Genomic DNA, 15,887 nt, shown 5'->3' on the forward strand with positions numbered 1-15,887 from the left:
GCTGCAGATCAGCCCATGGCAGAAGAAGAAGTCTAGATAGGAATCACATCTCGCCGGCACGTGATTGGCCGGCGTGTGGCTCGCTTATCAGCTGGCGGCTGCTGACTGGGCAGAGATAAGCCCGTATAAAAGCGCCAGCCAGGGTCGATCCCTATCTTTTTTCGCATTGAATTATTGTTTCTATTATTTAAGCTTGTACGTACAGCGCGTGGTTCTGACTCTTGGCAATAATAATAATAACCTCGACTATTATTATTATCATCATCATCATTCCTGACACTTCCGGGCCAGACCTGTGAGCATCATCGTTGATAATTAGTAGGGCGATGCATCGTTCTCTGCTGGCCTCGACATTGTGCTCTGATAGCTGCTCTCCTGTCCGTCTACAAGTTGCGTGGTTTCTCTCACCGTGACGCGATGCGTCAGCTTAATATCGGCGATATTGTTGTTGTTAATATTTGCGCGCGCAAATCTATACCAGTGGCTGGTGGAACACGCTCCCGAACAGCCCTGACGTTGTGATAGGATATTCCAATCACAGATTGTGGCTGGGACTGATCCCTCCAGCTCCCAGAGAAAGATGCTGTTGACTCCGATTATCGTGGTGACTTGAAGGCCAGAGCACTACGAGCCAAAATATTATAGCAAAGACAGCCAGACTCCGGTGAATTTTGGTTTCTGTGTAGTAAAATAATATACAGTAATGCCAGTTTATCTTTCTTTAGAGCAAGCTGCAAGCCCATAACCGTAAAGAAGTATATATCCACGCTGTGCTTAAGCAACTTCAATTCCACGCCACGTCGGATCAGAAGTACTAGAGGGGTATAGAGGAGGAAGGTAAAGGCAAGCGGAGACCTTCATTGACGAGTCGCAAGTGTAGTATCATTTTTTCTTGCGGTATAGATTCAGAGACAGTTGTGCGCTGCACTGACATCATACAGGCCACTGCAGGACCCATGAAAATGTCTACGCAGAGAATTTGCGGGTGATCTTGGCAATGACTGTACTCTCAATCAGCATTTTCCTTTACTGTATATATATCCATTTAGTTCATGTTCAGAACATACCATGCAGACCAACAACAGAGAAGATAAAACCCAAGCTCAAAACCAAAACGACGACAGGATCTACTCGGAGGCCTGGGCTCTCGTCAGTGTAGAGCTTGAGCATAGTGCCGGAGGAGCCACCGGCACCAGCAGAGCGAGTCGATGCCGGTCGCGCATTGCGCAATGATTCCTTGTGGTCTGCAGCAGCGCGTCGACGAAGAGCCGTACGAGGACCACCGGGCGGCGTGGGCGAGGAAGGGCGATTTGCAGAGGATCCGGATGCAGCAGCGGCGCCAGAGCCGGAAGATTTGGTATCAGGGCCAGACTCAGCACCAGATGCGAGAGGAGAAGAGGCGCGAGGAGAGGACTAGTGAATATATTGGATTAGCGACGCCCTGTTGAGATGGAATAGGGAGGGTGAGAGCCGATTTCGTTTCTTGTGCTACATCGAGTGCAGGGGTAATTCTTCCTCACCATTTTTGTGGAGTGCAATTGATCTGCCCGAGGATAAGGAACGACAAGTGACAGAAATATTTAAATATTAGAATAAGAAAAGAAAAGTGTGGCCTGAGAGATAATCACAATGACAAGACGAAAGTTGACGGCTACGCAAAGAGCTGGAGGTGAGGTATGGGGTGACCACTGTAAAGGACACGGGTCACGCTCCGGCGGACTCTGATTGGCTACACGCCCCAGAGCGCCAAGCATCAGGTCACACATATACTCTATGGCAATGCATATCCTATTATTACTTATATACACAATGTTGCGTTCATGAAAGTAGTTGTAAATATAAAAGCTCAATTCTGAATAACGCAACGCTACCTATATGCTTAGATGGGAGACATCAGTGGGAGAAACAATCAGTATGGCATCGCCACAAAACACCCTGAAACACCACGAGGTTCGTCATGAGAAGTAAAGTCTCACTGAAAAATCTAAGTACATGCTGAAAAGTGGACAAGGTCGTAAGGAAAGTATGAACATAAGTGGTATCATGAAATCAACATCGGCAAATTCGATATAACAGTCGTGCAATGCCTCAAATATTTGCAAGTGACACGTATATGTCCCTTCTGTTGGGGGGAGGGGGAAAAAACTCAAATCAACTCAAGTCATTTGGCGACATCTTGCCAAGGCATGTTCTTAGTCAATCATCATCCGTGCGGGAATCCCTTCGCCAGGCACTCTTGAGCCTAGTTCGGTAGACTTCTCCTCATCGTTGCTTCTACGAATCTTCCAGATATGAGGTTTGAGTCCCTTATGGAAATTGTTTGTGCATAAAATCGCGTTAATAATTGTTCCTACAATGAGGAATAGGGTAATGACGGCAAAGAAAGTCAATGATCGTCGTGCTGGGGCATATTCCGCCTCCTTGGCTGGCTGATACATGCGTACCAACTTGAAGAGGAAGTACGCCAAGGCACCGAAATACAAAAGCTAGAAAAAGTGTTAGTTCTCAACTAGAGTAGTCGGGAGAGGACAGAACCAGAACATACAATAATGACGAGCATCCCAGGAGTACTCTCGCGTCTCGTGAAGTATGCGGCGAAGAAGAGAATGATAATGGTGACTGGGATGGCAGCGAGTGTCAAAGCAAATTCAGTATCAGTTTTGCCGGTGACAATCACCACGAATTGTACGGTGAATCCCAAGAAGAAAAAGAAATCAAACTTCAGCAACGCAATGTAGATCTGCATGCAAGTCAGTCGGTCTTGTCTCGCAAGCGATAAGAGCTACACACCTGGTAGGTGAGATATCGTCTCTTCATACGCAGATCGGCACTGATGTGTTTGTAAATAGTCCATGCAAATTCATCGTACAGTTTCCAAGCCACGAAAACCATCAAAATTGAGGTGAAAGCAAGAATGCAAGGGATTGCGATGAGAATTGGTTTGGCTTTTTGCCAAAGGTCATCGTCCAAATAATGATGCAAGGATGCGACCGCATCCTGGATCTGTTCGATTTGCACAGCACCGTAGATCAGCAGTCCAACGTTGCAGATACAGAGTCCAATAATCTGGATAGTGTTCTTGAGCCGAAGGGCATCGTAAACCAAAACCAATTCGTAGACGAAACCGAAAATATAGAGCGAAAGAAAAGTCGGGATTGTCTTTGATGTGCTTTTTGAGTCTGCAGGGGTTTCAAGGTGGATCTGAAAATCAGCAAAAACATATCTACGCGCTATGTCAGCTTCAACAATTCTCATGTTATCATCAACAAAACCTACGCCTCGAGGCCGAGAATCACAGCAGCCTGGATGACAGCAATGGCAACAAATAGCCAGGTCCATTTGGAATTCGGAATGTACATTGCGCTTCGATTTGCCGAGACTTGCTGGTACCCTTGTCGTGCAGCGCCAAACGAAGGATCAAACGAACCCCCAGAAGAGAGGTCCGGGATTGCGTCGAAGGAATTTTGGCGAATTGCTCCTTCACGGAGCCAGACGTGAGGGGGAGGGTGAAGAGAGGGCTTTCGTGGAAGATACCGTCCCTCCCAGGACGAGTGCGACCACAATTAGGAGCAAGACGGATGAATGGCGTCGTACGATCCTTCTATGATAAAGATCTGTTGGGGCTCTGTAGAGTTATTGCGACCTGGTTCTTGTGTTGTTGATGTTGAACACGATGTGCTGGTTTCTGAAGATGTAGTGCTAGCCAAAAGCCAACGTGACCAGTGTGGGGATCGAGCTGTAGGGGATCGTGAGCCGGAAACGAGGGGCGCAAACGAGAGAAAACGAATGGCAGGGGCGTTGGGCGTGATTGAATTCGACGGGGACGGCAAGAAAGAATTCTCAAAGGGCCAGCATGTGGCGATGCCGGTTCAAGTTGGGACGTGCAGTGATGAAGTCGACAGGGACGATGAGAGATGGCAAGGGCCGCAAGGCAGAAAATATGAGACACTGGTTCCTGGTACGGACTAGTTTGATAATAATTAATGCTTTGCAAGGCTGGGTCGTTGGGCAGTGGGTGTGGTGGGTCGGCTCGCTGTGTGGCAGCCTGGCAGCCTGGGGCCGCTCCGGGGTTGATTGTCATTACATGTTTCGTGCAGGCCCTGCATTGATGCTAGATGGATGCGGGACTTGCAGAATCTCGACTGCTACATTCACTTGCTCTTCTATCTCCAGTTTCCACCGCGAGCAATATTTTTCTCAGAGATCTCAAGTTGCTCAGCATAGTAATGTTCGAGATCGTGTATGAAAATTACCGCTAGCGTTTTATGGTGGGTCTATGGTGGGCCTGCTCCAACCGGCTGTCTAGATACTGTGGATAGCCGTTTTATTTTTAATCTTTGGTACTACAAAATATAGGAGAAATATGGATATAAGAAGTACAAGACCATGTCCAATAATATTAATCATTATTAACAATTATTAACAATTTGGAAACATTACTGAAGACAGGAATGGTATGACTGCCACATCTGCAAATGTAAAACCACTACCTCATGCCATGCCTCCACGAGAGCATCTTCCAGCCGCATGACGGCCGGCGGCAGGAATAATACGACCGCGGTAGCACAAACAAATCCCCAGCGTAGCAATAACAATGAGTGCACAAATCTGTGCTCCTTGTGGTAAAATGTTTAAAGTACTAGGTTAAGTGGCTGGTATAGTTCCAACTGTCCATTGTACGATTTGTGCTGGGCCTGATTTGGTTGGTTGTTTGCCTGTTGGTATTGGTACATACGGGATACGATTACGAGGTACCTCGCATGAATTCCGGTTCCGTATATTAGCCGCGACTCAGCTGAATCTCCCGATATGTTGTTACATCCACTTCGGCATCGCACCTGAACTACGATTAAGAGGTATGTATTCATACAATAATAACCTTAATATCGCTTCTTCCTTTCACATGAAAATGACTAGTCACGGGCTAGGGTGTGTGGATTGTGGATTGTGGATTGTTCTCGTATGGATGAACTTGTGGCTTGTGGCTGTGAGGTCTTGGGGCGCAGCAGGGTAACCATCCATCAGCTTGTCTTCAGCCGTTTTCTCCTTTCGGCGTCACCTTCGGCAATCCACTTGCAAGCCTCGACCATCTGGACAACGTTGACATATTGTTTAAAAAGCATAAACACGGCTGAGACACACATCAGAGTCCAGGGAACGGTGCTATCAAATGCCCGGCTTCTAAACCCGCCATATGAGCCTAGTGAAACAAGGGTTACCTGGTGTTACCCAACTCACCTCATTTCCATGCTTTGAGGCTGAATCCAGGATGGCACGTTCGTTGAGAAGGAAAGAAGGTAAAGTGCAATGAAAAAGAGCTCATTAAACAAACAGACTACAAACAGCACATTCTACTATTATGTAAGTAGGGTCGTGACTGCAGTAGGTATTACTCACGCTCACCGTATTGGAGTAGTATATTCTCATCACCCAAGGCCGATTTTCGTCCATATTTTTATGACTTTGGTTAGCAGCACCCATCGCCAAAGTCGCATACATATGCATGTAATGACTGCTAAAGTCCAGACTAATCAAGCACTGGAATAAGATACTCCACTGTGGATAAGTAACTGCTAAGAAGACTAAAAGACATGAGGTGGTACATCGATCAATTGTCATATCTAGCACAGCTCCGAACTGAGACGCCTGGTTGAATTTCCGTGCAGCCATGCCATCGACCGCATCGAGCAGACAGGATACGCTGTAAAGCACTGTACATGTTCGCGGGTGGATCGGCATGAAATAGAGCGAAGAGACGGCAAGGCCAATGCGCATGTATCCTAGCAACATTTCAATATGGGTTTCGCGCACAATATAGATTTTGACTTACCAATGAGATTAGGAATGAGAAGGAAAACATTATCAGCTAGCATGGTAAATAAATAATTTCTCTTCGTTTTGTTTTCAGAATCCGGGTGTTAAAGCTAGATATTGAGAGATCATATGTCTCAAACACTTAGATTTGTAGAGAAATAATGTCAGTATTTTTATAATCGATGGAAGCAGTAGGCAGCAAGGGAAACGCTCCTAGACCGTAACACACAACCAGAGCTGATTGGCCGAGTTCTCAAAGGTGGGATACAGCTCAGAGTACGCGGGGCTATGGCCAATACTGTTGTTTCGGCCTGGGGGTTTCCAAAGTGACAGAAAAGTTCATTTTTCCAAGAAGTTGGGGTTTGATTAAACTCTTCTGTTGTATTACTATTATTTATTGATCTTTCGCAAGACCCCGTAGATGTTTGTACTCGCTGGCCAATCACACTCTCCACTTCCCATGCGGTCAATCCCGGCAGAATGAGTGTCGAAAATATAAATGTGCCCACTTCTGCCTGCCATTCTTTTTCTCCTCTTTTGTTTCCAAGCGTCGCCCCCTTCAATGCTGCGTTTCTTTGCTACAAACAACAGAAGTAAACCTTGTTTGCATGCTGTTCACCTCTCGACCTCCTGGTCTGTACCTCAATACGCTCTGGCCTATTGAAAACAGTCAAGAGACTGCACGAAAGGATTTTGCAAATGAGAAATTCGGAGGAATCTTCAACCCTATTTGAAACCCACTCTATCTCTCTTTTCCATAGGAGGAGGAGACCAGAGTCGGTACTGCCCGCAAGGGCCTGGCGCGATAGATAGCGCCTGCAACTGGCATCAGAAACATTCGGGGCAGGCTGGTTTTCGGTGGTCAAACATCGGATTTCAGTCTGTTATTCATTCCCCATGGGAGAGTCGTTGCGAAGATTGTGTGTGTGGTTGTCACAACTATGCGACACTTTAGTGCAATACGCAGCATGCCTTGCTGCTCTTTTTAAGGGCAGCCGGTATCATTCGATTCCGATCATTCTGTTGGGGGCGACGCTTCACCTTTTTTTTTCTTTTGTAAGTCTGTCATTGCTATAGGTTGTTGGTTCGGGATACTGCTAATGTTAACGTGCTTTTTCCCAAGGTATGATCTTTGTCGTTTCAGTCGACCTAATCTACACTCCAACTCCCTCTACTCTTTGAAGCGGCCTGTGTCGAACGTAGGAAAGTAATCGTGAAGCTTATAGTAAATGTGGCTTGATCATATCCCTGGCTACGCGGTATCGGTCAAGAAAGATGCAGTATATAGTGCATTTTCAATTCTACCAATTCTACCTTGATATTTGATTTTAAGTCTCAAAATTCAGATTAACACGCTCTATTCTAGGCCGTTGCTCTTATTTTATTCACACCAAGGAAGAGTATTAATAGCCCGCAAGTATGTGTTGCATTTAAGAAAAAGAAATTTACAAAGCGGTCGTAATGTTAAGAGGTCAAGAAAATTCATTTCATGTCATTACCCGCCGATAATATCTCAAACCCATTAGTAGTATGACCATAGAAAGAAAGGAACGCCAGCATTTATCGCTTGCACACATATCAGGTCATTGAAAAAGATCGGTGGGCAAAATCGATTGTTAGACCTAGAACAACCCTCGATATCACAAAGCTGGTAAACCCATATTTAGTCTATTACCTTTACATCAGTGCGCTTGCCGTTTAGTCCTCCTCACCAATCTAGTAAGAGGTTAAGGGTTAGCTGGGGTTAGAAACAAGCGATGCTGGAACGTACCTTAGGAGCAAGGAAGAAACGTAAGTGGCCGCTTCCAAGACTGTACTCGACACGTAGAGGCACTTCCTGGGATAGGCACAAGTTGACTTGGCTGGAAAGGGAGGTGGCTTTGCAAAAGTTGACAAGGTACTTGAGCGAAAAAGTAAGCGCGACAGGCTCGCTAAGCTGGATAGAAACATCCTGGTCTGGCTTTTCGACGTTGGTGTGCTGGCGAACTGTGACAGAGCCATTTCCAATGTCGCCTTGGCATGAGAACTTGATGCCCTCCTTTGTGGCCTCAATGACAACTATAATGAATAGTTAGCTTCGTGCTTTCTACATATCATCTGAAAGAACAAGTCCACATACCAGATTCAGAAATCGCATTCAGATCACGGCAGATACGCTGGAATTCCGCAGAAGGCATAGAGACTGTAGCAGCGTATTCCGTCTCGGGAATTGCTAGGTGCTCTTGGTCAATGTCCATCAGCTTAATATCGTACTCGCTAAGACGGTCTGTCTCTGCGCTCTCGAACATAAGGTTGACCACGTCTGGAGAGTCATCTGCTTTCAAAGTCAAGATATCTTCGTTCTGAGCAGCGCGCAGAACCTTGGTCAGGGAGACAAGGTTGATACCCAGGGCGATGTTGCGGTCGCACCGATACGGAGAAAACCCCTCAGCTTTCATCAACATGGAGACGAGAGCAACGTGCGAATTGTCCATGGCTTGGAGGGCGATTCCCGAGTCATTGCAGTCAAAGTTACAGTCTTGAACGAGGTCTTTAATGGCATCGACAACCTATGGAGCAAGAGGGCCTGTTAATCTGGTGAACAGCACGGGAAGAACAAGCACAAGACCTACCCGCTTAAGAAGGCTCGCTTGTTCTAAACGTGCTTCCAACACTGCAAGCAGGTGAGTAAATGGGTGTCGCAGTTTGGGGAGGAAGATTTCACTGACTCTTGGTATATATGCCGTGTGTGTTCGTCCGCAGATGGTGATAGCGATGAGGCGGGGCAGCGAAAGCACAGTGTAGGGCTTGGCTGAAAAAAGTCGGCGAGGAAAAGAAAGAATCGATTGTATTGCAGAAAGGTTAAGGAGATGAGATTCCGAGACGCGACAGTTCTGCAAAGGCTCAAGAGACGACAGGCTAATTATGTGCAGAGCTCAATTCAGTGTTTCGCCAACCCTTTTGAAGGAAGCCCGCAGAAAACGTGAGGAGCGCGTTTGCGGTGGGGAATTGTAACTACGCGTTTCCCATTTTCGCGTACCTATGATGGTGCCTCTTCGGGATTAGCCCGTTGCCCGATGGCCAATCAGGGGACTGCCACGGTACACTATACCACTATACACTAGTTATACATCAAATCGTAATAATATACAGAGAGAAAAATGTGCTGCAGCTCTATCAATTACTGATTCTGTCTAAGACTGGTTTCTAGGCAATGAAAATACAATTTCTTAACATCTTGTTCTGGTTACTCATTGCTCTTTGGCATGCGTGGCACCAGGAGCCATGTCCCTAACACTGCGATTAGCAAGGCCAGAGCAAAAGGCTGCAATACCTGGACTCCCTTGACCTGAGCAATAGCCCCAACTGCAAATGGGAAAACTGCTGCACCTGCGCTACCCAGCGCGGACGCAAATCCGATTGAAGTTACGTGGAGGTGCTTTGGAAGTAGCTTGGTCGCAGCAACCACAGCAGCCGGGAAAAGAGGACCGAGAAAAAACCCCTGTAGAGCGATCGCCACGGCCGATACGTAGAATTGAGGGACCAGCCAGAATATAAGCTCAAACACCATGGCTAGGACCAAGTATATCTATTCGACAACGTCTTCTCAGCATTATTGACAGTAGAATGTTTTAAGCCTGGCACTTACTATAATGGCAAACTTTTCTCCAATCCTTGGCGTGACGAACCCCAGCACTACTCGGCCTACAGTAATGCCTATCCAGAAGCCTGTAGCAGTCATACCACTGGCAAATGCACCGCCATGACGCACCCGTATCATGAACGTCACAATCCAGCCCCCTAGGGCAACCTCTATACCAGCATATCCCAAGAGAAACGTAGCGCAGAGCCAAGTAACCCGCGCAGCCGGTTGGGCAAAGAGTGCCTCTTTCATGTTATTAGCTTTTCTTTGCTGTGGGGTTTCCTCCAGATGAGTTTGATTAACTCGCTTTCGAAAATCGTGTTTGTTCGCAGACCAAAAGGCGACCACTGAAAAGACCAACTCAATCACAGTGCCCCCTATCTGTACATTTAGTAGTCAGATGTTCCACATCACAAAATCATTAGAAAATTTCAACGCACCATGAAGTAATAGAATGTATACCATGGCCAAGCCGCCTTGGTGATTAGAGAAGTAGCGACAAGAGGGCTTAACACCGCACCCAACCCATAGAACCCATGGAGGAGCCCGAGCACTTCATTTGCATTAGCGAGGTTTCCAATCCACGCATTCCATGCGGCATCTGCCAGTCCGTTGCCCAGTCCAGCAAAGATAAAAGAGACCACAAGGACAGGGTATGGCGGGTGGTTTGAGTTGATAATATATGCTAGAAGATGGAAGCCAGGGCTAAGAGCTGCGATACCTCGTTGGCCGAGATGCATATGAATGGCATTATTAGATAATGCCGCTGCTACATACCCTACGAGCGGCGATAAAAAGACCAGCGAGATAACAGTATAGCTGAGCTTATAATACGTTTCGAGCTATCGAGAATTAGAGTGCTAGCTTAATCAAGATCAAGACCAGAATACGCACGTAGGGTATCAGAGCCTGCAAAACCCAGTTACTATAAAAAATTTGTGATGCTTGATCGGGCAACTTACACCATAAGCCGCATCATTTGCTCCCATCATAACAAAACTCCAGAAAGTTGCAAATATCCGAGGCGCATTGACCACTGGATCATTCCACTTCTCTCGCACATGTGCGACAACTCTTTCCATTTCGGGTGACTCGACATATTGATCACTATTTTCCGGTTCGGTACTAAGCGCCAGGCTAGATAGTCTTTGCTCGTCCTGGTTCGTGTATGATCCTTGGGTTGGATGTAACTCGATAACACACGTCGAGGATCCGACGCCATTTTGAACAGCGGCCATCTCGAGAATAGTGACAGTTGGCGCCTCAACTAGAAGGGCGAACAGAGATAATGAATGACTCAGACAGAAATCACCAGGGTCTCGTACGTAGCAGGGAACTTCTCAGCCTGGTGGGGAGCCTAAACTTCAAATCTAGCAAAAGCGGGGAAAGCTCCCCGCTTATTGGTGATAACATAGACAACTTGACATGAACTCCATCTCATTCCATAATTTTGATGTTTCAAAAGAAAGTGGTATCTTAGGGTATGAAAAGTACGCGTAAATATGTAGCCGCTTAAGGTCTGCGATCCAGGTTTATTGCGCCAATTCGCAAATCAACCCACTGACTAGACTACCTTACATGCATACAGCCAATAAGCAGACAAAAACTCCAACCGTCGGGCAATTGTTAAGGTGGCCAATTCAAAATATCTCCTTTCTTTCCCCTTTCATCCCATTCGGGCGTGTAGGTCGAGGTCTGTAGCCTGACACCTTCATTGGCCCTGTCCATTGTTGTGTTGGCCTCCTTTCGATTTTGCTTCCTCCACCATTGAAGAATAACGCCTTTAGCCCAAAGAATACGGCTCCTAGCACGAACCACGGCTGCACACTGCTCAGCAACTTCCTTAGCAAGAATACGGCGATGTAAATTTCGGCAAGCTAACACATGTCTCCAAGCTGTCTGGATAATGATTGCAGCGCGGATTCGCTTAGATGAGACCAGAAGGCGAGAGCACAAAAAGGTAAGGGCTCCGAGAACAAAATTATCGTCAAAGATATGAGATTCAGTAGAGGATGGTGAAACGAGAGAAGCTTGATGCTATCAGCAATGGGAAAGAATCATCGGCAATCGTTTGTCTGAACTTACCAAACTGAGAACTACAACCCAAAGATTGTAGTCGCATCCTCAATTTGCTATGTTGAACGTCGACTTTGTCATCTGCCAAAGCCTTAGAGGTCAAACATTGGCTTTTCTGTTCTCCGCCCAAATAAAGTTCGTATTCATCGATAATACTCTCAAATATTCTGCCGTCTATAAAGCTTGTGTTAAACTTATTAAGCTCAAGCCCCTTCAATTGAGCGAGTGTCGAAGCCCATTTCATCAGCAAATCTTGGTGTGAAACAAAGACCAAATTTTCCGATTCTTCATCTTCTTTGATAACAGTCCTGGCGGTCAAAGGTAACTTCTTCTGTAGGCGCTTGATTTCACTCCGAACGTCGTTCCAATCTATGAGCTCCGGAAGACCCCATTTTCCGACTAATTCCCACAGCAAAGCGATGGTCTTTTCGCGATGACCATCGACTATGTCCTCTGCACAAACATCTCGGACCATGTTCTTGAAGTCTGTGGCTTGGGATAGAGTTTGAAGCACTATTTGCACGTTAAAAACTTTCGTTGCGCGGCTAGTGCAAGGGAATTTCAAATGTTGAGATAAGGGCCATTCCGTCTCTGTCTCTGCATTCTTAGGATTCCTAGGTGCCACATTTTTATCCGTTAGTGTTATGCTGTCAATCCCATCTTTGTCAGAAAACAGATGGGATGCACCAGCGTAAAGCAAGAGTTCGGTCAGTCTCGTCAGAATGACGCCGTCCCGCAAGTCTACAGCTAGGTTGTTAATGCGAAACTCATAATCTTGGAGTTCGTGTTGGCTGTAAGACAACTGGCAGTCCAAATGATTGAGTTGGCGCGTGATATCCCCAATTGAAGGAAGAAGCTGGTTAGCTAAGGCTTGTAGTGCCGTCGTAGAGGTTTTGAATGGAGATGAGGTAGAGAAAAGAGATCTTGGTAGTAAATTATTTGATGAGATGCGACCTTTGTCAAGTAGAATAATGATCATAATGCTTCTTAATACTGTGCGTCGATATAGCGATCCTGGCATCTCATCTTGGCTGGCTGCATTGCGTTCCTTGTCCTCATTACGGAGCAAGAATTTCTCCAGAAATGTGTCTAAGGTGCGTTTTAGCCCTTTGTTTTGTTTAGTTGTCGAGTCCGACGGTCCATTGTAGGGTTGAAATGGTGTATTTGATATTTTACGTCCAATGACGACTTCTGCTGCCGCCCTCAAGGCGTGTAGGTCATATGTATCCAACCAAAAGTTTAAGAATGCTCGTTTCATACCCATATCATCGGGAAGGCGGTTGCCGCGACGAAGGATTTCCTTTGGAGGGGATAAAGCTCCATACAAAATTGAAGCTTGTAGCCGTTTGTATAATAGTAGGAAAGTCTCGCTTTGGTATATCTGAAGAAGTCCATGTCTTAATGTGTCAGAATCTCGAGTATCCAACTTTCCATCTGTCGAGTCAAAAAGACCGTTTACTAGTTGCGTGATAACAATTTCTTGATGTAACAGCCAATTCTCCTCGTACATGATCGGATTCAAGATATCATCGTCTAGTAGAGGATACTGCCGGTCAATGTTAACGGGTCGGATATGGGAAATTGCCAACTTGTGCGGAACGATTGGGTGACTGTTGGTTGACAGATTTGGCGGTCTATTTATTGATCTCGCCAGAGGAGAATCTTCATGGGTTTTAGATTTCGTCTTCGTATGCTTAGCCCTGGTCATCAAACCTGTTGATGGTTTTTCCTGGGAGGCTTTGTAAACCGACTTCCTGCTCTTGCTATCTGCGTCTTTCCTAGCTTTATTTAAAGATCTTGACTGCGTCTTTCGGGCGGTCTTAACAGAGTTTTGCAACGGTTTTCTGACTGGTGCTCCGAAGATGGGGAATCCTTCATCCTTCGCAGAGAACTCCTTTCCGCCACCAATAATGCAACCAGGTGGTATATTTTCCTTCCCACCATTCTTGCCGAGGATATCACTATGGGTGGCCCGCTGCTGAGTGACTTTAGTTGACTGTTGTAGTGGTGCTCCTCGTGGCGCTATCGACATTCGTGATGACGCTCGTGAGGTCTTCTTTGCCGCAATTCGGGTCTCGAGGCTATTTATGGGTACCGTTTCGTCTTTATGCTGAGAGGTACTCGGGTTCGTGCGGTCAGATTTAAGTGGACTAAATAAATTCATGAAGATGGCTGGTACTGTCGTATCTTCCGTGGGAATATACACTGTTTGACGACGTGCATCCTTCTTCAAGTCGTCATCAGTCAATGTCATTTTCGTATTCTGTGTCTGTATCTCTTTCTGATTTGATTTCCCCTCCACCTCTCCTCGTCGGCCAGCATCAATCGAGATTCCTTTATTAGTGCTGCATTGTTTGCCCGCACCGCTAACCCGTGGACGCTGGAAACGCTGTGCCGGCTGAGCAAACAGAGAAGACCTGCCATCCTGTGTTTTGCGCTTCAGACTGTTACTTCCTACAGTACTGGGTAGCGGTATAATGCTGGTTGCCTTGGCGCCTTCATCATGTATGGCAAAAGTTGATTTTTTATGTGCTCGTCGAGGCTTTTCTCGAGTCAACGAAGGTAAACGTATTTCTGTCGTGAAGTCGATGGCAGCGGTGGTGTCGAAATCATCGAGAGTACCATCATTCAAGGGGCCTGACCATGGGTATTCTTGCTCGCTGCTGAGACCTGTCCCGGTGATATTGGACCCTGCAGGACATGGACTATCCATGTGACTATTCATCGCGAACACTGCACGGAGGTGTTCAAACACGCCATGTAATACCACAACGCGTTGCCTGTCAAGGAAGAATGGTCGGCCAAAACAAAACGAGCAGTGGTTGGGCTGTTGGTAAATGAATAACAGATTTCTTGTTATGTGTCGCGGTGATTCGACGGTATGCAGCATGCAGTATCAAAACAAATGGGCTCAACGATAGGTGGAAAACTCGAAAAGTCCCGGCTGTCACTTATCGATCTGGGCCCAAAATCAATGAGGGTATCGGTGGTCAACAATACTTGTAGTCTATGGTTAGATCAAAAGCTAAAGCCAAAGCAGCAATGTGAGGATCATTCTTGAGACAAGGAAGCGTGCGGCTGCTGGTATCTGTTTGCGCGGTTGCCCCCGCAACGCTGTGCTGGTGGCTGCTTCCCCGCAGACTGTCGTTTCTCCAAATCTTTAACGCTACTGTTAATTAATTAATTTCATATTGATTCATGTTAGTCATAAAAATACTAATTAACTTGTCACGGCATATTCTCATTATTCTGGATTCATTCTGGCAACAGAAAATCTATATCTCTCTCAATAGTCCTCAACGACCCTTCGTTGAACACCCAATACTAATTATATGAGATGACGAAATTACACGGTTGTTCCATTGCCTAACTCCTTGTCGCACAATTAGCTGTATTCGCCGCATTATGATTTCGATCGACTAGAGGCATCTGGAGGACACTTTTACTACCATTGGCCACAGCCTATTCTCGGCCAAACCGACTCACCGCCGCATAGAACCCCTTGATGATCTCATCAGATGATAGATGAGATGAGTCAAGTAAGGACTGCAAGCAATATAATGGTCTGGTTTAATGAGCAAATGATATTATCACGGAAGATAGAGGACGAATGACTCTCGAAAGACAGTGACTGCTCGATCCCATTGGGTCCATCCAAAGCAAGGACGCAGATCACCATGCGTCGCATGCGATAGTGCGGACATCCGCATGTGTCTTATATGGACATGTGGGGTGAGGATTTTTTTTATATGGGGGGTTCACCGAGTAGATTGGCCCAGCTACATGGGCAAGCAGCAACTAGCATGCATTGTCATTAAACTGCGGCAAGATCGTAAGTTTGGGAGACATGAAAGCCAGTGTCACCTCGGTAGCTGACCTGTGTCGGGGTGTTTTTGGCTCGGGGGTTTCTGATGGCGTTCGTACTTGGTAGACAGTCAACGGCCGATGCACAGGCATATAAAACCAAGGGGGCTTCGCTGTTCTTTTCTTCTCAACAGGCAGCACCATATCATTTTATTTCAGCGACTGGGCATTGTGGCACGTGCCAAGTTAACTAATTAGTGAACCCGAACGCGCAACTTGATTGGAGGGGCGCAAGAACCCGAGCGATCCCCCGTCGAATTCCCCGACGAGAAGCGTAATAATATTAGGAGTCTACACAATCGCTACCACGCATCTCACGCGCCGGTGGTGTTTTAATGGTTTCCATTTGCACAGTGGCACTCTTGCATGATCACAAACAGAATACCAGACTCCCGGTGCCCGGAAATCGCTATTTTGCGTTCCAAATAAGCCTCGCCAAACTTCAGGGGATGACGATCTGATCACGAGCCGTAACCTAACCGCTCACGACCACTCTTCAACTCTCATTCTT

General features: G+C 46.4%; 7 protein-coding genes across 7 annotated transcripts; all 7 read right to left on the minus strand.

Moving 5' to 3' along the window:
- Positions 1-621: 621 nt before the first annotated feature.
- Positions 622-1,679, minus strand: BGW36DRAFT_131597 (translocon protein Sec61beta). Its single transcript, XM_046209364.1, has 3 exons — positions 1,521-1,679; positions 1,068-1,413; positions 622-1,001 (listed from the first exon to the last, which is right to left on the minus strand). Exons 1-3 carry the CDS (start codon positions 1,521-1,523, stop codon positions 967-969), a joined length of 384 nt encoding a protein of 127 aa, XP_046074280.1. The 5' UTR covers positions 1,524-1,679; the 3' UTR covers positions 622-966.
- Positions 1,680-2,192: 513 nt separating this feature from the next.
- On the minus strand, positions 2,193-3,359 carry BGW36DRAFT_395637 (uncharacterized protein; the record flags this gene model as incomplete). The annotated part of the gene is made up of 4 exons (XM_046218065.1): positions 2,193-2,486; positions 2,546-2,740; positions 2,791-3,223; positions 3,277-3,359. 4 exons carry the CDS (start codon positions 3,357-3,359, stop codon positions 2,193-2,195), a joined length of 1,005 nt encoding a protein of 334 aa, XP_046074281.1.
- A 1,445-nt stretch (positions 3,360-4,804) lies between these two features.
- BGW36DRAFT_459731 (phosphatidylinositol synthase) lies at positions 4,805-6,186 on the minus strand. Its single transcript, XM_046222062.1, has 4 exons — positions 5,831-6,186; positions 5,404-5,780; positions 5,239-5,351; positions 4,805-5,181 (listed from the first exon to the last, which is right to left on the minus strand). The coding sequence occupies exons 1-4, from the start codon at positions 5,871-5,873 to the stop codon at positions 5,022-5,024; spliced, it is 693 nt and encodes a 230-aa protein (XP_046074282.1). The 5' UTR covers positions 5,874-6,186; the 3' UTR covers positions 4,805-5,021.
- A 1,015-nt stretch (positions 6,187-7,201) lies between these two features.
- On the minus strand, positions 7,202-8,770 carry BGW36DRAFT_131694 (proliferating cell nuclear antigen). The gene is made up of 5 exons (XM_046209365.1): positions 8,523-8,770; positions 8,427-8,467; positions 7,934-8,363; positions 7,586-7,872; positions 7,202-7,530 (listed from the first exon to the last, which is right to left on the minus strand). Coding segments are annotated over exons 1-5 (777 nt in total). The 5' UTR covers positions 8,524-8,770; the 3' UTR covers positions 7,202-7,512.
- A 270-nt stretch (positions 8,771-9,040) lies between these two features.
- BGW36DRAFT_291760 (putative MFS transporter) lies at positions 9,041-10,518 on the minus strand (the record flags this gene model as incomplete). The annotated part of the gene is made up of 5 exons (XM_046210868.1): positions 9,041-9,382; positions 9,443-9,817; positions 9,877-10,278; positions 10,331-10,345; positions 10,399-10,518. 5 exons carry the CDS (start codon positions 10,516-10,518, stop codon positions 9,041-9,043), a joined length of 1,254 nt encoding a protein of 417 aa, XP_046074284.1.
- Positions 10,519-10,831: 313 nt separating this feature from the next.
- On the minus strand, positions 10,832-14,549 carry BGW36DRAFT_374457 (uncharacterized protein). Its single transcript, XM_046215681.1, has 2 exons — positions 11,522-14,549; positions 10,832-11,466 (listed from the first exon to the last, which is right to left on the minus strand). Exons 1-2 carry the CDS (start codon positions 14,400-14,402, stop codon positions 11,063-11,065), a joined length of 3,285 nt encoding a protein of 1,094 aa, XP_046074285.1. The 5' UTR covers positions 14,403-14,549; the 3' UTR covers positions 10,832-11,062.
- A 467-nt stretch (positions 14,550-15,016) lies between these two features.
- On the minus strand, positions 15,017-15,601 carry BGW36DRAFT_131803 (uncharacterized protein). The gene is made up of 2 exons (XM_046209367.1): positions 15,377-15,601; positions 15,017-15,310 (listed from the first exon to the last, which is right to left on the minus strand). The coding sequence occupies exons 1-2, from the start codon at positions 15,518-15,520 to the stop codon at positions 15,185-15,187; spliced, it is 270 nt and encodes an 89-aa protein (XP_046074286.1). The 5' UTR covers positions 15,521-15,601; the 3' UTR covers positions 15,017-15,184.
- Positions 15,602-15,887: the final 286 nt, after the last annotated feature.

Source organism: Talaromyces proteolyticus (genome assembly GCF_021365285.1).
Source record: "Talaromyces proteolyticus strain PMI_201 chromosome Unknown BGW36scaffold_4, whole genome shotgun sequence".
NCBI classification, from domain to species: domain Eukaryota; kingdom Fungi; phylum Ascomycota; class Eurotiomycetes; order Eurotiales; family Trichocomaceae; genus Talaromyces; species Talaromyces proteolyticus.